Source organism: Gasterosteus aculeatus, chromosome 7 (assembly GCF_964276395.1).
Source record: "Gasterosteus aculeatus chromosome 7, fGasAcu3.hap1.1, whole genome shotgun sequence".
In the NCBI taxonomy this organism is placed as follows: Eukaryota; Metazoa; Chordata; class Actinopteri; order Perciformes; family Gasterosteidae; genus Gasterosteus; species Gasterosteus aculeatus.
Window position 1 is genome coordinate 27,817,979 of NC_135694.1, and position 23,210 is coordinate 27,841,188.

Here is a 23,210-nt window from a genome sequence, read left to right on the forward strand (position 1 = left end):
GCGGCGCGTGAGGAGTGAGCAGGTAGTACTCCCCCTAGTGGTGAACAACGATAGTGACAATTTAATAGTCACAACAAAAACTAACACCTTTCAGACACACAACATAATTTATCTGACCGCTTTGGATACTTTGCAGATTTTGATTCATGTAAAATAAATCTTAAACTTAATAAATAGGCTTGCGTTATTGTGGATTAATCTACCCGGCTGTATATACACTGATTTAAATGATCTTCGCTTTTATCAGCTGCAACATTAAATTAATGAATGCCGTTACATTTTGACTAAAGTAACAGATTTGAGTTCTACTGGACAAAGACAGTCTTCTGCTGCTGAAAAATACAAATGTTCCCCGTCAGAGTTTTATTATTATTATTATTATTATTATAATATACAGCCATTCTCAACCTGCAGATGAGTTAAGATCCTCATCAAAACAAATACGATTCAAGACGAACATCAGTAAATGAATCAGCATTTATCTATAAATACAGTTGTGTGATTCTTACATTAGCGGTTGTCATCAGTACTCAGTATCAGTATAGTAAAAACTGATAAAAAGGCCAGAGGTAAAAGTCAGTGGATCACCGAAGTCTTTAATTCCTGATCTCTGAGTCAATGTCTTTTCAAAATGTTCCATGAAACCTCAGTCCGTCGTGGAAAACATGAAAGCCTGCACAACATTATTGGAATCCACCTCATCTTGACTCATATGCACACATCATGGAGGGAGACAAAACTGACACCAGCCTTCTCATCTGACTTTGTTTGACGAAGAGAGATCAGCTGCCTTTAGTGTAACTCCAAACTCAGCATTGTTGATTGTAACGCCTTGGCGTACGCTGTGGAGGAGACAAACGCTACAGTCAGTTCTTCTTCATGTTCTCACGATCCTCCCCACCCGGAGGGGAGGGGGGGGTTACGCGAGCGTGCAGCGCTCACCTTTGGGATTGTTGTGGAACACGCAGTTGTTAGCGCAGGTGTCGGGGTGGGAGTCCCAGAAAGACGACGCGCAGCAGCAGAGAGGAGGAGGCTCCAGCTTCTCCTGAGACAGTCGCTCCTTCATCTGAGCTCTGAGAGCTTCAATGTACCTGTCGGGAGTTACAATCACTCTGTAGCTCCGCTCATTTGGTCCAGGTGACCCAGAGTTAACCATACTGAACTTATAGATATAAGATAAATTCACTTTATCAGACCAAACCGCTTCCTGTGGAGCACCAAAGGCTTCACACATTTAACACATTTATTACCTCACAGCTACTTTCCCTTTCTCCTCTCTTCTTCTCCTTCTCTGCAGATGCTCTTCTCTCTCCTCAAGCTTCAGACGCTCCAGGATCAGCAGCTCCCTCTCCTCCAGCTTCCGCTTGGCTTCCGCGAGCCGCCGATCCCTCTCCAACCTCCGCTCTTCCTCCAGACGAACCTGTTCTTTCTCGGCTTTGATCCTTCAGGGGAGACGGGGCCACGTTAGAGGAGGCCGATGCTACAGAATCACTTGAAATGTACATTATCACGTCACTTTTTTATCGTATACAGAGGAAGAAGGTTTGAGGCATACTTTGAGCCAAATAGGCCGTGCGTCGTAAAGCTGATGATAAAAACATTGAACGGCGATCGCGAGGTACAGCTCAACAGATGAAGTCGAATCACACCAATAGGAGGAAACGGTTTAGAAGAAAATACTGTGGCCTCGTCACCTTCTCGTCCTCTTCAGGTGTTTCCTGTTCTGTTTGTTCTCCTTGACTTGCTCTCTCTCAATGTTCATGTACAGACGTCGGTGCATCAGGAACTGAGACTGACGCTGCAGAGCGAGAGAGAGAGAGAGAGGTGCTATTTGTAACATCTGTTGAGACGGGAAAGGGCTTCCAACATGTGAAGGCAGCGCTTCATGCACATGTCCGATGTCTACCTGTCTTTTCAGTTCTTCTTGGTCGATAAGAGGCCACAGGGCCTGTGGGACTCCGGCGTCGGACTTGAAAGCAGGAGACTGCGGTTTCTCAGAATCCCACATGGTAGGTCCACTCATCTGAGGCAAACAGTCGGATAGATATCGTCAACAAATCAAAAATGTCTCTTAATAAAATCTTACCACAAACAATCTGCCGCCTCCCTCAAAAACCTCCATTAAAGCTCTGTACGTCACAAATAAGACAATGTGACAAGACTTGTGTAAACTACAGCATATAGGTGTTTTTGTGAACACTTTAAAGAAATGAAACTTGTTGAACTATATTTTAAATGATTGACCTCCTCGGTAGGAAGCAATGTGCTTATGGCAGAGAAGTCAGAAAGCACAAAGCAGACGGATGCACCAATGCACAATTTACTGGTGTCGTTGTAGTAAACTGCAAGGCCTTAGAGGAAAATGGAAGGCGTAGGAATACATATCCCTCAACCTTGTTCCCCCGCATTATGCCGTCAGTCATGTGTGGAAGTGAAACAACACAACTTGTACCGTTAAGTTTAGTACATGTTATGTACTTATAATTACATTCTGTCCGCTGTGTAAAGACTATATCAAGATCATAAAGCTTGAGCTATTCTGGTTACCAGTTGACCTGAGAGCCAACTGAAAACACTTTTCACCGCGTTTAAGGTGCTGTGCTGCCAAACTGTCTCATTTGGAGAGAAGGGACTCATTCAGCTGACCTGGGACACAGCTACTTTTAACAACTCACGTGACATCCAGTCTATCCGGGCGCTCGTACCATGTGATGACAAAGTTTATATACATTATAAATATGATGAGGAGTTTTTGAAAAAGAACAAACACAGAAAGGATAATAGAGAGTTTTGCTGATGAACAGTATGTATACAGCAGAAAGCTTGCTTGTGAAAATGCGAAATGGTGGCACTGTTCATTAACCTTCTGCTGCACGAGGGGACATTCATGTTGACCAGAGAAGAAATGATCATTCTCCTCTTCCTCAACATACTCCTGCTCTTCCACTTCTTGTTCTGCTCTTAGCACGCGAGTTCCAGTCTGTTGGGTGCAGAGGACAATGTGTTTTTATTTCACACTGACTTTGCAAAAACACACTCACACACACTTATAGGAACAATGTGTTTTTCAAAAGAGGAACAAGTGTGAGAACCAGACGCTCACATGTCTGGTTGGGGAGATGTTCCATTCGCCTCCGGAAAGCTCGGACGTCATTTCCCCATGCGGGATGATCCGACAGGCGGCCAGTCTGAGTCGGACCTGCCTCATGCCTCCTTTAGACTGGAAAACAGTGGGAATAAATAATCCCACAGATTAATCACAGTCACATTGTTCCATCACTCACGCAGGGAAACAATGCAATCATCTCGACCGACAAAGGCAACAAAATTATCACCTGTTAAACTACTACTGATGCAAGACAAGTTTGTTTTGATGGTTTAAAGTGAAGTTAGGGTCTTCGCAATGGAGAAGAAAAGGCCACTGCTCTAACTATCCTGCTATGTTGATTTCAACAGGGATGTCAGTTCCACTCTCGTTCTATTTCTAAAGTTAACAAGGTATACTTTACTTACTTATTACTAAGGTAAAGTATTTGTCCATTTACTTTAGTTTATTTTTATTTCGATCCATGGAACACCAATTATTAAAATAAAAATCTGTGACAAAAAGAAAAGTATTAGATTGCAAAAGACTGTGCGGAAGTGGCTTTACCAAAGTGCACACAAAACACTAAATACCACTAATATTTCTTTGATTTAACACCAATACCATCTTACCTGTTGAGAGCTCCTATCAGTCACCCTTTGTTGTGCAGCACCTCCCGCAGACATCAGCCTCTCGCCAGCAGACACACGCCGAGTCCAGACCTGATGCTGCTGCTGTAGGACTCTTCCGTGTGGTTTCACCTGCACAGAAACACGCAGTTTTTCAGCCATGTTTCACAGTCACCACGGAGTGCCAAAACTGGAAGTAGGATGGCCTATTAATCAAACAACATAACACTTATCAACACTAATATTAAATCTGGAATTTCCCCTTTTCTGGATAAAGCAAAGCTTAATAGTGAAGAGCACACTTTACATACTAACTATGTAAACAACTAAGGTTGAAAAGAAATGAATCTGAATTAGATTGTACTTCATTAATGCTCTATTGTCTCGGTGCTAAAAATGTTATTTATACCTCTGAGTCAGTCTGACGCTGCAGTCTCTTCTTGCGGTCCTGAGCTTGCTGTGCCACACGATGGCGAACTTCATCTTGAAATCGCTGAAGACTTTCTTCGGCCTCCCTCCTCTTTTCTGCCTGGATCTCCTCAGTAAGCAAAGCCAGGGCCTGAGACAAGACATGTAGGAAATGCTTGAGGAAACATCCAGAGTATCATAGGACCATCGACGATTAACATCAAATGAATCATCAAAACTATTGTTATTGTTCATAAATTATTTTAACATGTTTGCAATTTAAAATTTATTTTGTCACAATGAAAGTATATAAAAATGATGGATTTTGTATCAAGACATACCGTAAGCATATTTACTTAAGGACTCTATCTTAGTTATAACCCATAATGAGGTACTTGTACTCTACTTGAGACATGAGACCATCCATTGATACTTGTTTCAGTGCAAAGCTAAATTTATACTTTTTACTGTACACGATTAATATAAAAAGGTATGGTTACCTCTCACGTTGCATTATATAACGCACATTATTAGAAATCCAAAATATGAATGACATTAACTTAACGTTAGTTTTGTTGTATCATTATGGATTACGTTACCCAGCAGTTTATAGTATTAAAACGTATAACGTTAAACCAGTATAGTGTATAAAGTAATTCACCATAATAATAATAATAATATCACCACTTTTAAAAGTTAGATCATTATTTTGCATCACTAATTACAAACAAGTGATACAAATGAGCTTTTCTTTGATTCTGAATGGGTCATTCTGAATGAATGAACTTACTAAATTACATTTTAATGCCGACACTTTTACGATTGCAGAACTATTACCTGTAACCAAGTAGTGTAATACTGCAGTATTGCTATTCTCACTTCCACAACTGATTAAAACAATTATTTTAGCATAACTCATCACTGGCTAACGGCTTCTCAACAGCCTGGCAACCGACAGCGTCAAAGCTAGCTTAGCAATAGCATTAAATGCCAAACTCACCGACGGGTGCTGCACAAAGTCTTGTCCGGCCTCCACCCAGGCTCCCACCGCCACCACTGCCGGGTTTCTGCCAGCCAGCACCCGGTTGGCCCCTCTGGGAGCTGGGTGCTCCTTACCCCGGTTCACCGAGACTTTGCACCGGCAGCTTTTAGAAGTTAGGAACCTTCCGGCACTCATTGGTAACGTTAGCGTGCTTAGCCTGATGCTAACCTTCCACTTTATACAGCTTCTCGGTATCCGAGGGGCTCGGTTGTACGCTGACGTGATGAGACAGCGAGGTTTGTCGACGGTTCGACGTATGAGCAACCGAATGGAGAAATAAAAAAACCCACCAACTTTGTTTGTTGACGGAAAAACGCCAACTGACTTGTTTGAGTTTCGCTCACTTCATCTTCTTTGAATTTCCAGCGTTGGAAAAAGAGCTTGCCGGCGCATTACCGCCCCCTACCGGGGAGGGAAATATACACCTGCACATAAAAAAATCAAGGCCCACCATAACATTTGAAGTGTATTTTGATTGCAATTGGTTTTACTTATACGTGAGCAAAATATTGAATGCAGGAATTTTACTTTTACTAAATCCGCACAATGTAGGTATATTTCATGTATTTTTGATGCTATACTGACCGCGTTCATTAAACATCTGTGTAATGAAAAGAACAGAGAGGTTTACAGATTATGAAGAATGCCCAAAGGCAAAAAAACAACAGCAACCTATGATTTATTTCTAAAATTTGTCATCTGTAAGTTCAAGTGACCGAAACACAATTATAATTCTCCCTGTTACGGGACTCCGAATTGAGGGCAGGAAAACAAAAACAATTAGGTAAGTCAATAAACCACTGACATTCACAGAGAGGCTTTCTTTACCTAATTTCTTTATTTAAAAAATAAAATTAAACTGCAGTGCATAGAGTGCAACATGGGCATTTTCAGATATAAAGATTACTCTGGATGTTGGTGGTTCGGGCAAACTTGCGGAGGATGTCTATGCTTGGAGACGGGTCCAACTGAAGAGAAAAGAAAAGCCGCAGAGCAACGTGTTAAAAATGAGGAGAACAGGGAAACACTGTCGATGCAGTTTAGTCATCATCTGACCTTTTACACGCCTCCTCCCCCTCAGATGCAAATAGAAAAGCAGTTCACCTGTATCGACTCGCCGAGCTTAGTTAGTGCAGGCTTGAAGGTCTCCATGGTGACGGAGTCAGGGCCGGTGACGTCACTGTAACACTGGTAAACTACTGTGGCGATGCGGTGGACCTCGCAGTGGTTCAGCACTGAAGAAACAAAAGACGAATGAAATCATCAGAATTGCTGAGGACTCAATAGTTTGACTCACGGTCCTTAAAGTTTTACGGTCTCATGTTCTTAACCAGGACGACGAGTCTCTTTGTTTGGACTTGCAGTGTCTTTAAGAGCACGCACGCACAATAAAGTTACGCCGTTTGGTTGATGAATTCATAAAGAGAGTTCATCACACGCGTTAGTGAAAAGAAACGGACTACAGAGCTTCTACTACTTGTTTTATCAATAATCTCAACATCATTATTAGACACAGAGGATGAATCACAGCTCTTAACGTCCCCACATGGCGTCTGGCACTAGAAAAGGAGGCAATCATGCTCAGAAATAATGAGGTCCACTTATTTCAGCTTTCTGTATTGTATAACGGCACAATGCATCAACATAAGTACATTTTCAGTCCTGCAAAAGAAGATTAACTCCATCTGGCCAAAAATAGTCTTAAAGAAGTCGACATGGAGCACACAGCTTCCACAGAGGTGGAGAGATGATTGTAATTTTCATTTGAGATATTATTGATGTTGTTTTAGATGCCTCTTTCCTTCACGAAAAAAACCTTCAACGCATTATTATTCTCTTCTAAAACGTGGTTGTCACGGGGAGTCATATCCCACCCGTTTCCTGTTCATTTCCCATTCTCAGTGTAAAGTAACGGCAGTACCTGCAGCTGGGAGTCCAGTGATTATGTTGGGTTGCTCCAGTGACCGGCAGACAGGCTGACCGTGGAAAGCGCCGGTGTGGAGGGAGCGCAGAAAGGGGGCGGAGCTACAGCACAGGTAGTCGGCTGTCTTGTACTCCGCCACGGAGCTGTCCGACAGCACGGTCACGTTCAGCTGTCTCCGCTGCAGGCAGCCAAAGACCTACGGGGACAGAAACAGGCAGAGGCCTCGCTCAACATCGCCTGTATTTTATTTAGGTCGTCCCTGGAGAGAGGTCAGATCAAACGAGGGGGGCCACACAGTCTAATGTTTATCAATCGAGGGGCCCTTGACACGATAAAGGTCGAGAGCCACTGGTGTGGACTGCCGTGAGAGATATCTGCTCGCAGGTCGTCCTGAACTTTCTCTGCACAACATCATTTCATTAATTAATCATTTAATCAAGTTCCATCCGGCGGATTTGGCTGTGCTAACCAACCTTTTCCGTCCACTGGAACAGCTGGTCTTCTGCAACGTAGCAAGTCACCTGGCACATCAAGACCTACGGGGAAAAGAGAGCGGGAGGCATGTGATGCAACATTGGAACATACGTGGATGATGTAAGTGTAACTGAAAAACAGAAAAGGCGGATTCTACTGTCGGATGACAGATTGAAGGCAGGCAGCATTGAAATGGAAATATCATGCTTTGCCTGCAGCCAACAATCGTCTTCATTATCGATTTATTAGCCGATTAATTTCCTGGAATATGTGTTTGCTCTATGCAATATAAAACCGGAGGCCTCAAATAGCAAATTAACTATGATGCAAGACAAAGAAAAGCAGTAAATATTTACATTAAAGATCTTGGGAGCTAAAACAATGAAACCATTTTCAAAAGAATTGCATATTACCTCTTCCTACTTTCTGTATATTAACCAACTTGTCTTATCATTAGAGCTCTATGTCATATACACTGTGACACGGCCATTCCCACCTGGGTCCCTCCACTACTATCAATAGTTTATACGAGCACAATACCAGATGTATACTTACAAAAAAAAACAATTTCCAATCTAAAGACCCACCTAAATCATGAAATATCAAAGTGGTATAACCAAGATTTTACTGGCCAGCAATCTATAAATTGCTGGGTGGTTGCTGTGGTATCTGCCGTGCACAGCTGCTAAATACTGCGTGAAAGTCTTCTCTTTCAGCTCCCTAAATTCCTGCAGGCGTTGCGTGATAAATTTGACGCTCCACACACGGCCGTTTATCTTGATTAAAATCGCGTGAAAAAAACACCAGGCTGCGAGGGAAAAAATGGAGGTTGACCGGCAGTGAATTTTGAGAAGCTCAACAGTCGAATAATCTGCTCGTACCAATTGACCTGCCTTATATTATATAATCAGGACTTATTCACATGCACGTACTGTATAACCAGTCGGACCACGAGTCCTTACAGGGTTTTTGGGCACATAGTATACTGATGTGCGCCGAATATGCAAGAAATGATCAGATGGGTTACAGTGGATCAGCAGCCAGCTCATTACAGTGAATGCTCAGAATCGAGTCCGGCTTTCTGTGGGATGAATCAAACACATACTGCTTTGCTCAGTGTGTCACTCACAGATGGATTGTTCTTGTATCTGTAGAAAACACATGCCGACTCCCCGCCTGTTAGCCCTGTCTCGGGCCGGCTCCTCTCGTTCCACATGGACGCATGGCCCACTGCGTCCCAGTTCTCAGAGGTGAGAACGTACACGGACAGGAACCCTGCGAAGACCGATCACAGGTGACAGGATTTATATTTACTTTTTCACAGGCGTTGTTCTTTTTATATATATTTGTTTATTAGTTTCATTGTGTTATATATGTTTTATACATAATAGAATATCTCACACTCTCTCTCTCTCTCTCTCTCTCTCTCACACAGAAATTATTTTTAACACATTTGTATAATGTTGTTTTTATCAGGCTTAAGAAAAAAAAAACAGTATAGAAAGATTATAAGAAAAACAGAAGCGTGATAATGGGAAGGAGCAACGCACGGCTGTGCGGATTCCGTGGTCGGCGTGGCAGCTTTAAAGACATCAATCATCTTGTGATGGATATTTTCTATTATATTCCAAAAATGTTATAGAGATCACTGAATCACTGGATTAGTTGAAAAATGTCATCAGCGAATTAATCGGTGAAGAAAATACTGGGTAATGGCTGCACTACATTTACATCCTGCAAACCAATTGCATTAAATGAAGCCATCATCAATGTTATTAGTCATATGCACCAATAGTGCATAGAAAATATTGATGCAGTTCAGCAGCTTTATACATATTAATAGAACGTGTAGAATAAAAAAACGGGGTGCTGATTTTTAGAGATTAATATGTTAACAAATTGGGTTACTTACTAACCAAAGTATTTTCATGTTTATTATTATCTTTGTGTTATTTCAGAGTTAAAGTCCCTTGACCACTTTACCACCCATTTCCTCTGAGGGAACATTAAAGACTCCTCTGACCGGTAATAATAGTGGGAGTTCTGTTGGAGGGACTCATTACGGGTAACGTAGCGGCCTCTTACGGGCAGCGTTGTGTCCCACGGCGAGGATCAAGTCGGAGCACTGCAACTGGTTTCCAGACGTCAGCGACTCAGAGATTTCGGGGCTCCAGTGCAGCTTAACCTCCCTGATCAATGGGGGACAAGTGTTAGAGCAGGAGGAACGGTCAGGAAAATACTCATTTCCAGATGTTTATAGTGAATTCCATTTCTGCTCATAATTTACTATTAAATAAGTAATTAACTAAGAATGATATCAATCCTCTTCCGACAATATCACAAAACGTTATATTGGCTCAAGTAAGGTAATTATAAGTTATTTTATACTGACCCACATTTCAGAAGATAGTACGACGGCCTTAAAACTGACACTTGTGGAATACTGAATTAAATAGAGAGGATTCTTCTATTTAGGCTGCCTACTTTTATATAAATGGGGTGGACAGAATAACGAAACAACCAGTACTAAAGACTGCAGTTCAACAGCATCCAAAACCAAAGGCAACAGAATGATCCCGATGCTTCATCAACAACTATCACACTAAACCTTAATTAAACCCCTTTATGCTGGTGCGATTTACGGACTTTTCTTTAAAAATATCTTACATTGCTGGTGAAACACTCAATCCCCACACAGGCTGGATTAATTGAATATGTATGTGATTCGTAACGTTAATATGAAATATGGAGCGGGGAGTGGGTGATACTGAAATGTCATGTGTCATGTTAGCTAGCTTGAGCTGCCGTGTGATGCTAACTCAATGCCAGTTAAGTTATGGCTTTTGGGACTAATGTAACTAGTTGTAATTGCGTGTATGAGGAGCACAGTCCAACGTTACGTCCACACAGTAATTTCAATAATAAACGTTACGTTAACTTCACGGGATGAAGTCAGCCATTAATTGGCGTTAGTCGTCTAACGTTAATATTTGCATCCTTTCCTGACTCGATGCTAGAAATCAATGTTATCCAACGGCTAACTGTTAGTTACCTCTTTTCCTCCAGCTCTCTGCGGATTTCTTTATCTTCCTCGTTTTCGTCGAGCTCCTCGTCGTCTTCCTCCACGGCCCGAGAATACACAGACAAGACTTCACCAAAAAACGTCGCCATGATCACTTCATTCAGTGGAGGGAAAGCGAAAGTTTAGCTAGCGGTTCGAGACCTGTACACACATCCACTACCACTTCCGCAGCGTCCCTTCAAACTAAAGCTTCTCATCCGGTGTCCTTCAGAATAAAGACCGCATTTCGACATACTAGATACTTAAATATAATAGGATAAGACTGTATCTGTGGGTAGAAATAACATCGAACAGAATCAGAAAGGCCCTAGGAACTACCTAATTAATTAAATAAGTAGCAAAGTGAATGTTACAAAATATGTTTATGAAAACTATATGTACCTTACAAAATCACTCAATATAAATTGTGGAAATGTACACAAACACCTTCAACTCCAGTTGCTCTACACAATCCCCTGTGGGGTGATCAAAGCTATGAGCTGCATGCATGAGCGCTGCCTGTCAAATGTATATCAGCCAGAGCTGCTCATTTGAATCAATTTATCACTTAAGGCCTGTGTCTCTCCAGTGGATGCATGTGGTGTGTGGATATACAAGGCAGATATGGTCTTGAATATGGCACATGATTAACATAGGAACGCCTCACATGCTATTTTTGGGGCCCTATGTCAATTATGGGTTAACTTGGCATACCACGTGACTCCACCAGCTTCTTCGTGGTAATACATAATTAACATGGGTGAACGAAAGCAGGAAAACATACTTCTCAGGGGATGCTGGCAGATCATTCGGTTGTAGATCTGCTGGATGGAAACTTAAGCCAACTCCTGTTAGTGCAACGAGACCTCAAGTTGACTGCAGAACATCCATCCTTTCCATTGTTTTGTATAATTTATTTCACAATGCCCTGGGAGAAGAGGGACAAACTGAGATGTGACGACATCAGCACGGGCTTGAAGAAGTACTTCATCGTCGCCGGAAAAAAAACGACGTGGTGCTGGAAAGACAAATTGGATCGCAGGGCAAAGCCGGGGGTCGAATAGAGTGAGCTCTATTACCAGGGCAATGCCACAATGTAGCAGGTTTTCCTCTCACGACATGGAGCAACTTGCTAGGAGGAAGCTCCAGGCTGCTGTTATTATAATTGATAGTAGAAGGAGAGATATGGAGAGAGTGAGAGAGATGTTCTGTAGCTTAACAAACACTGAAGACTCTCGGATCAAGACAACAAGGGTTGGATATCAGGACAAACAGGCAAATGTCACAACGTCATTGACTATCAATACAGGGAAGAAGACAATCAGAGGACCAAATCTTCCAGAATGAGTATCTCTTCAGATTGGGATAGTTGCTGGCTCCATCTCTCAGTGTGTCCTACACTTGGGTCAAGGGCACCAGAACCCTCCCACCGGTTTAGACTGCCGTGCTGTTTGGCAGGGACACTCAGAGACAATGAAAGTGGCTCACTTACAAAAAAGCACCCTATTCTTTTCCTGTGCAATCTAACCTTGAAATTTAAAGAAACGCTGCCACGAGGTGACAATTTAACTGAAGATTGGCTTGAAAAGGAGCTCGCAATCGAAATATGAGAACAGACGAAGTGGTGGAGCAGTAACACCATGAGGAAGAAGGCAAAGCCGCAGGATATTTACACAGCCCTCATGTCCCTTAAAAAACTAACTTTGTAACTGACAGATCACCGTTGGTTTTACTAAAACTTGAGCTTTTTTTAAGCGTTCATCATTACATAATTAGTTTCTTTATTAGCAGTTGTCACAAAGGGATAGAATATTTCACACACACACTCATATTCAGATGCGCCCACCTACACACCCTCACACTCAATCGTAGGGGTAATTTAAAGTGTTCGCTCCGGCTGAGCTGCGTGTCTGTGGATTGTGGGAGGAAAGAAAAAAGCGCCGGGAGGATTTCCCACGCAGACACACGGAGAGAACATGCAAACCCCGCACACGGAGAGGAAGAGGATCAGTTGCTTAGGAACCGAATTGTTCATCAGCTGAGGGTGTGATCACTTCTGAGCAAAGTGTGGGTTTAATCATGTGAACTTGTGTGTGAACGCTTGCAGGGCTCTGACGATGCTCATAGTGCCTGGAGGTGGGTGGAAAAGGTGAGCAGCTGCTGCCGCTGATGTGCCTTCCTCCAGCTGAAGAAAAGATCGATAGAACAGCCGAAGTGAACAAGCTGTGAAGAACACTCATTTTTTTAAAGTTATTTATAAAACTAAGGATTTGAATAATTTCCAGAAAGAAACATTGTGGAAATTAACCATTTAATGGTGCCAAGTCTTCTTATTATAAATCTAATATTTAATTGTTTTAGATGTTTTTAATGATTTTTACAATGCGGCTGCTAATCCGGTCAATGTTATCAATCTGATATTGCCAATATTGGGAATAATGATACATGGAGAAACTTAAGCTCAATAACTATAACATTTAAATGCAGCTAAAGTGTTAAAACATCACAGTGCAATATGCTAGACATAGTGGTGGAATGTAACTACTTTTCCATTTGAGCCGTAGTATTACCGTTTTCTGATTGCATGAAATATGGGAATGTTGTACTTCTCTGTTGGAAATGTTGTTCTTCTTTGCATTGGGATCAAAAACAAATTTTGAATTAATATTTATTAATAAGAATTTGTCTCCTTCTGAGAAATACTCTGGCTGATATTCCAAGTGAGCTAAAGTATGTATTTATTCAATCTCGGATGTTGCGGTCACGTTGTGGCTAATGCAGCGGCCACGGTTCAGTTCGTGTCATTTCCCTCGCTCTCCGTCTCTCTCTCTGAGGACAAGAGGAACAAAGCAGGGAGGCGGCACGCCGTCATTTAGAACCCTTAAATGTAAAATCCTCAAATGATAAATCCACACATGTTATCACACGCTAGCGCTCAGTGACGGGGTCATCATGACGGGGAAAAAAAGAGAAATCTGTTTGGGGAGAGACATTTCCTCTCCCCGTGCCTCCTCCATTCTTTCCTGAAGTCATTTATTTTGGGCACAAAAGGAAAGTTGGCCTGTCTGTGTTGTGTGTGTTTGTGTGTGTGTGTGTGTGTGTGTGTGTGTGTGGGTGTGTGTGTTTGTGTGCATGAGTGCATGCATGATAAAACTGGATTTTGTGTAGTTCATTAGAAATTCTGCTGACAAGAGGCTTGGTGTGAGCGTGGAGGGAATATCAAGAGGATTGCTGCTGCCTGGAGATGGCCTGCAGCTTTAAAGATACCGGTTCCCTCTCATGGAGATACAACACACAGACACACACACACACACACATATCCCTGAGTGGACAGCAGCGTGTACATCAATATATGCTTAGCATTCAGACCCACAAAGCTTTCTCATTACAGTTAATAATCCTGATTAACGCAAGCTGCCGTCCCAGAGGCCCGGCACTGGAGGAGAATGGAGGGGCTCAATAATCGGCAGATACATGATGCGTCATTAGGAAGAGAAGAATGTGGTAACAGTTATAGGCTATAATGAAACCAACAGTGGTGGAAAGTAAGAAAGGACATTTACTGTACAACTTTAGACGTCGACTTTTAAAAGTGTGATATGTTGACTCTGTTACATTAATCTGATAACATTAGTTCTAGTGACTTGCTCAGTGAGATTCATAATACAGAATGTAATCAACAATACAAATTATGAAGTCTTATCAAAGGTTAAGATAAAACAAGACTCCTATGTGAAAAAAGCATTTTAGTCTAAATGTAAAGGAAATGTCTTCCACCCTTACCAGCTGCGTTAATAAAATGATGATGACATTAATGCATAAATGATTATGATCAAGTAATCTAAAATATACTATTCTGAAACAGACCACTTTGGATAATGCACACTATTCATTTTGGCACTTTATGTAAACGCTAAGTAATACTTTTGCAGAAGTACCATTTTATCACTTGTCACTAATATTTCATGTTATTGCTACTTTTACTCAAGATCTGAGCACTTCTTGGAAACTTATGTTCTTTATTCAGATCCATAAAAAACATATACTGCTGCTATAATAAATATTTTCTACAATCGATCAAAGGACTTAGTGTAATAAAACCCACAGAGAATGATTCCCTGCAGCTCCACGGCGTGTTTTCAACGTCGTTCAGCTAAACTTCACCGTTGCAGTTCCCTTTCTAATCAACCTTGTTCCCAGCTTCAGTGGGCAGCGAAAAAGAACCCCCCAAAAAAAACTGCTGTTAGGCCGTTGTCACGCAGCTCGCAGTGTGCAGGGGTGTGAAATTGGACAGGGGTTTAAAACTTCTCTCTCAAACCCTATTTTCATTCCTCACACAACTAGAGGGCAACATCAGGAGGGAACTTCAAGGACACGCTGCCTGAATGTGTGCACCGTGATCTCCATTTGTATGATTAATCGTGGACTAAAGATACACGGCTATAAAGCTCTTAGACTGACTTAATCTGTTTAAAGACGGCTGGGCTCGTTCTGCAATGTTACTCCGGGGTTCCCTGCCACGGCGGCGAAGGCAAGCAGGTGCTTTAACGTCGACCAGTTTGACCCGGAAAACTGCTGCAGACCCGTATGAATATTAAAATAAGTGCAATAATCACTCTCCATTTAACATGTGCCAGGATTTAAACTGTGCATGAATAGTTGTATAAATCTTTCAGTATGCACTCATCTTCAGTGAGTTCGTCCTCTCTTCTTCCGAGGCCATTCATTTTTCATGGAGCCGCGCTGATGATGGAGTATCTCCTCCAGTATCAGGTTAGGGAAATTACTGTGAGGATCTTAAAAGCTTCGTGGTGCCAGCACGAAGGGAGAAACATTACTTTTATTTGATTCAATTGTACTCTTCGTTTTTATGCATCAACGCAGTGTTTGCGTGGAGCGTGCAACCCTCCACAGGACATGATTCACACGACAGAGAGTAACATGAATATATAAAGATAATTTCAAGACTCAATGTTAACTCATCATAGCTAACGATCTTAAATTAAACATCAGCTTAGAACGGCTCCTCCATATCTAACAGGGAGCGGGTTCTCTTCACAGAGTCCGTCGTGTTGCACCGCCATGTTACTACGGCGGCCCAGAATGGACAAACCAAACAAGAAAATTGGCATCTATTGGATAGTAAGTTTCAAAATGTGTTCCCAACATCATTAATGCACGTTTTAGCAATATCTGTAATTGCAAAACAAAATAGTAAAAAAAAAACATAAACCTGAACCGTAAACATGCTGCAGGTTAGAATTTAGAAAAGGCCCGTCGAACTTAATCCAGGGTTTTGCAGCCTTGTTCAGTATCGACGTTCATGTCTGGCGATGGAGTTGATTATCTGCAGGTGGTCGATGTCTTCTTTTAGGTGCTGTGGCAGCAGCTGACGCCACAAGAATCGGCAAACATCAACATCAGGATGGAAGGCTCCGACCTGCGGGCGTGAGCCGCAGCTTGAATCCATCGGAGTTGTCCTGAAGAGGAACGTGCCGAGCATTACGTCACACCTCCTCATGCCTTTCCTTCTTCACAGTGGCCCACAGACTGAAACATCTCAGTGAGTTGATTGATTGATATTAGCTGATGCTGATGATGAGTTTGGTGAAACCTCAGTGTTCTATGCGAGGGGGAGCGTGTTGTTTCGTGTATGATTAGATTAGTATGGTGAACCTGATTTATCCGCAAGCTATATGGTTGAGGGAATAGTACAGATCCAAGACAAAAGTGAGGGAGAAACAAAACGCAATTACAAATCTGTCTCCGACTCCAGCACCAGGGACAGCGCAGTGGATTCATCAGCACGCCGTGTTTCAGCGCCACGGCGGGGGACGTAGGTTCCAAATTGCCCAGACCTAAGTCAGATAAAGGACCGATGTGTCCAGCAGACTAAACCCCCATTCCGCCCCGGCACAAGGGGGCAAACTGGCCTCTGGGAAATTAGGAAAGAAATTGCTGAAAGGGCCTACATTGCCAACCAATCCTGGAGGTCCAATTTGATGGGCAGATTTGTGAGTTTGAAGGATTACCGGACCACGAAACACATGTGGTTGAAATGAAAAATAATGTTTGTTTTCTGGGAAAGAGAAGAGACATGCAAAATGTCCCCGATGTTTTAAGGTAGGTCAAGGTGTGGCCTCGTTTTAGATCCTTCAATGCTCACACTTCTATATCTGGAATTCATGTCGCACCGCCTGCAGCGATCTTCCAACCAGGAAGGAGCTGAACTCAATGTGGTTTAGGTCTAAATTAAGGGTTTTCTAGTTTGAATCATTTCACCAAGAGTAAAAGGTAGATTTTAATCATGGTAGTATTCAAGAGCAGTTTTAATGTCACATCAATCATCATTATTTTCTTAATTCTTGATTCCATACTAGTTGGAAATTTGGATTTAAGGCATGTTGCAACCATAGCAGGCGACTATGAGTCTATCAGTGACAATCTTTATGGTCAGAATGAGCAACGCTTGGTCTGGAATGAAAGAAATACAGATATGAGGATGTAATGTGATGTCACATTTCAGTTTGGGAGGTTTTTTATTTAAAGAAATTGTTAAGCGGGAATTTAAAGGGAATGTTAAGCGATTCTCAGATGTTAAGTTGTGATTCTTAAGATTAACTGTGAAGATTCTGTGAAGAAGAAGTCTAAACGCACATGAGTTTGTTTCAAATAAAAACACAACAGGCAAACATTACTCACACCCTGCATAGTCTTAAACGCTTTAATTCATGCAGCGTTTGACTGGCCGCACCCTAAGGAATTCCAGGGAATTTACATTATTCATTATTCGTTTAAAGTATAAAGAGAATACACATTTATTAAAATGAGGGGCACATAATCACCGCCTATATGTGGACTACATTCAATGAGGACAAATAGAACCCTGCCAGCTGGCTAAACGGGACCTTTAATGCAGCTGCAGCTCCACATTCAGATGCTGAGTGGAGCAGCCGAAGGTGGGAGGAGGGAACGTTTTACAGGGAAGAACCAAACCACGACTCTTTTCGCGTTTAAGGAAGAAAAAAAAAAAAAAAAGAAGAAGAAAAAGAAAAAACGCCCTTCGATGCCACACGGAGGGGTTTTCCCTCAACACCTACAGCACTTCTGTCCTGGTCGCAGACGCTGCTGCAATCAACGCGTCCTGAGCGATCGGCGCTCGGCAGCAGCAGCATCAGCATCTCGTTGCATGAAATGCGTCACCGCGACCCGCTTCTCCCATTTACGCACATCGGCTCTCCACTCACGGACTGCGCTCCGAACTGACGATTTCATCCGGTAAGATTTCTCTTCGTTTCAATGTAGACGCGCGGCATTGCGGCCGGGCGTTAGTGTGCCAAGAAACCTGCTTTTGCGGAGGGCAGGGGATGGATGGATTGTGTTCGGTCGTTATCTCACAGGCCTGCACATTACAATACATGAAGCGTTGTCCCTACTCCCCTGTGTGTTGAAGTCATCGAAACGGTTCGTTTCCTTCTTCTTCACAATGATCATGAGCTCTGAAGGTTGGCAGTTTTTTTTTTTTTTAATCTAAAATTAGGATTTCGAGATGTCGTGTTGAGTGTTTGGCACCGGTCCTCCTGCTGGAGCTTGGACCGCTTAATGGGTGCGGGTGGGCGGATGTCCGATTGATCCGATGGGTACCGTCTCCAGCCGCAGCTGGATGAGCGCATCTCACGGCTCTTTGTCTTTCGGTGCAGGTAACCACATGGTGTCACCACGCTGAGCCCCGGAGAGCAGGTAAGAAGGCTACTGGGGTCACAGAGACCAGCGCGTCCGGAGACAAACGCGGAGCGGATGACGGCCAGAACCCCCGAGGCCTCCGGACCGTCGGTGCCGTTGCACCGCTGTCACGGGGTCTTCCAGGCCCGCAACGGCACCTGCGCGGAGCCCATCAGCTTCTTCCCGCCGTTCTCCTCCACCCTGGCGCTCCTCGTGCTGGTGGCCGTGCTCGCGGGGATCGTCCTGGTCTCCCTGGCCACGTTCCACTTCCACAAGAGGAAGCTTCGGAAGAGGAAGATCCTGCGCGCCCAGGAGGAATACGAGCGCGACCGCCGCAGCCCCGCGCGCGGGGAGCCCGCGAGGCCGTGCGTCATCGTCCGACCGGCGAGGCGCGAGGAGCGACCCTCGTGCCGGGACGCGGAGACCGGGGACGCCGGGGTCGCCGCGGCGGGGGGTCGAACGGGCGCCGCTGCAGACGGCTCCTCTTGACTGTTCACTTGGTGCCACTTCAGGGAACGAGACTGTGGAATAAAACAGGAAAAGCAATAAGGCACAAAGAACTCACAGCCCCGTCTCCGCCGCGTGTAGGTGAAACAGTTAGTGCAGAATAGTCGACTGCGTTGGCAGGTAGGATAGTCACGTGGGCCACTCATCTTCCCTGTACACTATTCGGCCGACCGGTAACTCCTTATGGGGCTGTATAAAGTATTTGCCTGCTTTGACTTTTGGACCTCTTCCTCTTCCCCGGCCTAGAACGTTTAGACCACAGAGATGTTTAAACTTTTAAACCTTCCAGAGATGTGACACACACGGTTGTGTTTAAATTATTTAGAGTTTGGTGACACAACACAGACCACATTGGCTCGCTGATCTTCCTTGGCATGTCTCTCTGACACACTACCAGTATGTAGTTAGACTATAATGGATGTTGTGGTGCTGTTAGGCAGTGCAAGGCTGCATATAGGCTGTAGACTATGGCTTATTTGTTTGGTTGTATGTTTTCCTTCAATTAAGTGACTTAGCATATTTGCCTCAAGTACTGTCCTCCGATGTCAGTTAGACATCTGTAGGTAGCTCTAGTTAGCCTGACAGGCTGCAAGATTCTTTGCTGTAGTGATGCACATTTTATTTATGTGTCAGATAGTAATTCTTAGCGCTAATACAGTATTTTGATTTTGGAGTATTTAGGCTATAATGTATCCTCTGACATGTAATGAATTGAGAATCCTTCCAACAGAGGGTTTCATTTTAAGCCCGTCTATTTATTTTTTATTTTTTATGCTTCATGTTGTATCATGGTGGGTCGAAGAGCAGTGGGGTCTCATTTATTATATGAATTCACTATAAATGTATGTCATTATGAGAGCTGGAATGTTTTACAGTATCGTCATCTTTCTGGAGTTCATATAATCTGCCTTATCAAAAGGAAATATGTAATATTCTAAGTTTATAAATAAATACTTACATTATGTTCAGCCTTCAAATGTGTCAGTTGCGTAAAACACGTGTCGCCTGTTGACTGTGAATTAAGGAACATCAGTTGGCTGTAGCTATAAATCGATTGGTAAATAAGTAATAGAATACTGCATACATTACATTATATATATATATATGGAAATGTTTGGATGGATTTGCATCACCTCACCCAATTTACCCGACAAATGTCCTTCCTAAGGGAGGTGGAATTTGCATTGAGGATGCAGCATTGAAGAGACCACTTTACCAAAGAATCATTGCTTACACAATTTCTACGGCCCACGTGCCCATTTAAACTACATACAGGCCAAATGGAGAGCCACGTCTATTGAATACACAATCAGATCCACTGCATATAGAGCGTCTCCCACATCGGCCCCATCAATCTTCCGCTGGAATTTATTGACATGAAGGTTATTCATAGAAGTATCACCTCTAATCCTAACCTCTCCCACGTGATGACACCCGAGCCTGTCTTGTTGGAGGTCAGTGGAATTGAATGAGCATTAGTCAGTGTGTTGGCCAGGTACCAGGACACCATGTTCCTAATCGTACCCAGCAAGATAGAGTCTTGGGAATATGAAGCAGCCTTTTGGCAAGGCTCCTGCCCTGAAAGATGCAATGACAGACTGCCTGTCTATCTCATTGGCATAAGTGCAACACAGCGAAAGCATTTATCTTCGCAGGAAACTTGGAAATAAGTCAGCGAACGATGACTAATGCGTTTTTCATTCAAACGTATGTTTTCTCCGGAACAATTATAGGCCAGGATCCGTAACATCTTAAGCGTTTTCACTGAATAAATAAATGAATGAGTGATTTTCTTTGGCAACAACACGGTACATTAATGAGACATTCGCATTCAAAGCCACCAAGACCAGATGTCATAACCAGACATACGCATTACATTGTCGTATTACAACCGTCCAGTGGAAATAGACATACCTCCGTATTACCTCTCCGTGAGATACTTTCTCCATCTGCTAAAAGGTGCAGTTTGGATTGGAATGGATGAAGGTCAGTGGTTTCGGAATGGATGAAGATTCAGGGTGAAGGGATGGATGGAGGTCGGGGGTGATCACTTGCTGGGATGGATTGAGGTCAGGGATCACTGACGCATGGTGGCTGTGAGCAGGGGAGGTCCGGTAGGAATGTAGAAGGTCAGACGTCGGCGGTTGGGAAAGGACAAGATGACGGGGGGGGTCATTAGTTGTGGAAATTAGTTGAAGGACTAAGGGTATTTAGTGTCACACTTAAAGCTGCTTTAGAAAGAGAGAAACAAAAAGGTGGAGCGACTTTTGTGCGGCTGAAGTTGGCTTTGGGAATAGCCCAGTTATTGTGTGTAGCCTCATTTAGAATTAATGAGGCCAGTTCAGTGTTGTTGTCCCACGAGGTTCTGCTCCTCAGAGCTGCAGGGAGACTTACATTGGTTGGCCAGCGAGTGGATCAGGTCCCCTGAGGCTGTTTATTATAGTCTTGCCATGGTTGTGGGTAATGTGGATGACACGCCTCAGGCATCTAGTAGTCAGTTAATACAATTTATAAGCAGCGTGAGCATTTGCGATCCAACGGGAATGAAATCCCGGTCTTGAAAATTGCTCAAATATATATAAAGCTTTAATCACTTTCCTTAACCTTCATTTATTGGCCCACTAGGGTTCGGATTGGTGTGGAACTCACAAGCTATATCTTGTTTTGTGAGATGCGTTTTGGATTTTTTTTAATCATTTTTTTTAATCAAATCGGTTGAGCACTCAGTGTATTCACGTTTTCTCTGGAGAACAGTACCTTTTCAGTCTGCTACAGCTATTGATTTCTCTTCTCAGACGCGCTGTGGTTCACTCTCAAACTTGTGTGCTCTTCTTGCTCGCTTTAGTGAGTACCATAAAATATCCAGTAGGAGTTTTGTGCACAGTGAAAATAAACAAACGCAGTTCTCTAAATTATTACTACTGGAACAGGCAGATTTGTGCACAGCAGGTGTTGAACAGGGGACTGTTTGAGGCTTCGCAGATTTGGGCCTCCTCCAAAAAAAAAAAAAAAAAAGGCACAACTCAACTCAGGTTGTTCCTGCAAGGCCCGGGCAGGAAAAGTACCAGCTTGACTAATTAATGGCTTCCCGGTTATGCACGCAATACAGAACCAACACTAACAGTCTGCCAACCTGCACACGGTGGAGCATCAGAGCATCCCACACTTTGACAAAAACAACAACACGGGTGAATACTAAATATTTCCTCAGGCGACGGGGGGCGGGGTTGAGGCTTTCATGCAGTTACATCTTACTCATATCGATGAGACTTTGTCCTCGACTTTACGGCCCACTCAGGTTATTCCTCTGGGCTGCATTAGCAGATTGGTTCTGGGCTCCGTAGCTGAAGTCACACCAATGACAAATGACAGTTCATTGTCGGGAGAGGACACCGCTGCTCCCATTGTCACCCATGTCGTCAGGGTTCCGGGCGGATGATTTGTCGCCGCCAGCATCCGTTTATATGCAGGTCCAAGCTGTGGCCGAAAGATTAGCGTGCCGGGAACTGAGATGCGTTCTTCCAGGGCCGCAGAGGCTGAATAACAGATCAGGTATCATTTTTTTCCAAGCTTCTCGTTGGAGCTTTTCGACGTGATCCTGAGTACGTCCGTCCCATACGTACGAAGGCTTTCTTCATTCTGTCATTCATGGAGTTTGCATCATTACGGACACAGGTGATGGAACACGGCACTGTGCGATGTTGGAGCGCTCGTAGGGCCTCTGAAAGCAGACTTCATCAACAGTGGGTCAACAGCAACAAGACAAAGAGATGATTGAAGCCAGATTGCTTATCTGTTGGTCAGGAGGGACCCCTTTGAGACACACAAACACACAAAGCAATGTGATCTATGAATGATTTATGACTAAAATACACATTTAAAATGATTAGAGGGGGCGGGGGCTTGTTGCGCTTATTTAGTATTGTGCCACAATTGCACCACACCTGTCGAGTAATGCACTAAACACGTTGGTTATAAAATGGCTCCTCTTGAGACCCACTACTGAAGGTTCCTGAAGTGAAGGGGGGCTTTAAGAGGAGATAAACTGATGGATGGGGCTGCCACCTACCTGGTATTCCTGTGGATTTATGGCAGCATGGCTTAATGTCCTATATAGTGATCCATTTGTGGAACACTGCATCATTTTTTTCCAACAGCTGAATTAGGGTTGTGTGTGGTTGCTCACCGTAGTTTATGGCACACAGCACAACAACATCTTTCTAATAAGAATCTAATGTCCGCCCACACGTGTGACCAAAAACTGCAGCCCCCCCCATTTTTTCCAGTAATGGTTTTTAGATTTCGCTGTCACAAACAATAAGGTCTGCTAAGAAAACCTGTTTTTTTGTCAATGGGAA

General features: G+C 43.3%; 3 protein-coding genes across 4 annotated transcripts; 1 reads left to right on the forward strand and 2 right to left on the reverse strand.

The window, feature by feature from the left end:
- Positions 1-348: 348 nt before the first annotated feature.
- ccdc15 (coiled-coil domain containing 15) lies at positions 349-5,546 on the reverse strand. Its single transcript, XM_040183258.2, has 10 exons — positions 5,123-5,546; positions 4,124-4,273; positions 3,718-3,846; positions 3,104-3,220; positions 2,864-2,980; positions 1,907-2,023; positions 1,695-1,798; positions 1,251-1,442; positions 943-1,091; positions 349-842 (listed from the first exon to the last, which is right to left on the reverse strand). Exons 1-10 carry the CDS (start codon positions 5,297-5,299, stop codon positions 793-795), a joined length of 1,302 nt encoding a protein of 433 aa, XP_040039192.2. The 5' UTR covers positions 5,300-5,546; the 3' UTR covers positions 349-792.
- A 437-nt stretch (positions 5,547-5,983) lies between these two features.
- On the reverse strand, positions 5,984-10,854 carry psmg1 (proteasome (prosome, macropain) assembly chaperone 1). Its single transcript, XM_040183259.2, has 7 exons — positions 10,615-10,854; positions 9,648-9,751; positions 8,692-8,837; positions 7,562-7,624; positions 7,086-7,284; positions 6,269-6,399; positions 5,984-6,132 (listed from the first exon to the last, which is right to left on the reverse strand). Exons 1-7 carry the CDS (start codon positions 10,731-10,733, stop codon positions 6,055-6,057), a joined length of 840 nt encoding a protein of 279 aa, XP_040039193.2. The 5' UTR covers positions 10,734-10,854; the 3' UTR covers positions 5,984-6,054.
- Positions 10,855-17,539: 6,685 nt separating this feature from the next.
- Positions 17,540-19,829, forward strand: LOC120823158 (uncharacterized protein C11orf87). Of its 2 annotated transcripts, none has more exons than XM_040183260.2 (2): positions 17,540-17,901; positions 18,324-19,829. In XM_040183260.2, the coding sequence occupies exon 2, from the start codon at positions 18,421-18,423 to the stop codon at positions 18,832-18,834; it is 414 nt and encodes a 137-aa protein (XP_040039194.1). In that variant the 5' UTR covers positions 17,540-17,901; positions 18,324-18,420; the 3' UTR covers positions 18,835-19,829. The 2 variants fall into 2 exon arrangements, with proteins under 2 accessions (XP_040039194.1, XP_077962939.1); XM_078106813.1 differs by lacking the exon at positions 17,540-17,901 and adding an exon at positions 17,977-18,128.
- The last annotated feature ends 3,381 nt before the right edge of the window (positions 19,830-23,210 follow it).

Bases quoted from the DNA above. Each gene is read 5' to 3' on its own strand.
- ccdc15 (XM_040183258.2), bottom strand. From the start codon at position 5,299: ATGAGTGCCGGAAGGTTCCTAACTTCTAAAAGCTGCCGGTGCAAAGTC. The intron at 2,981-3,103 runs GTGAGCGTCTGG...TGCACCCAACAG, and splicing joins ACATCTCCCCAACCAGACAT to ACTGGAACTCGCGTGCTAAG. The intron at 1,092-1,250 runs GTAATAAATGTG...AACTCCCGACAG, and splicing joins AAAGGGAAAGTAGCTGTGAG to GTACATTGAAGCTCTCAGAG.
- psmg1 (XM_040183259.2), bottom strand. From the start codon at position 10,733: ATGGCGACGTTTTTTGGTGAAGTCTTGTCTGTGTATTCTCGGGCCGTG. The intron at 8,838-9,647 runs GTAAGAGGCCGC...CGGTCTTCGCAG, and splicing joins CGTGGGACACAACGCTGCCC to GGTTCCTGTCCGTGTACGTT. The intron at 7,285-7,561 runs GTTGGTTAGCAC...CTGTCCCCGTAG, and splicing joins TGTTCCAGTGGACGGAAAAG to GTCTTTGGCTGCCTGCAGCG.
- LOC120823158 (XM_040183260.2), top strand. From the start codon at position 18,421: ATGACGGCCAGAACCCCCGAGGCCTCCGGACCGTCGGTGCCGTTGCAC.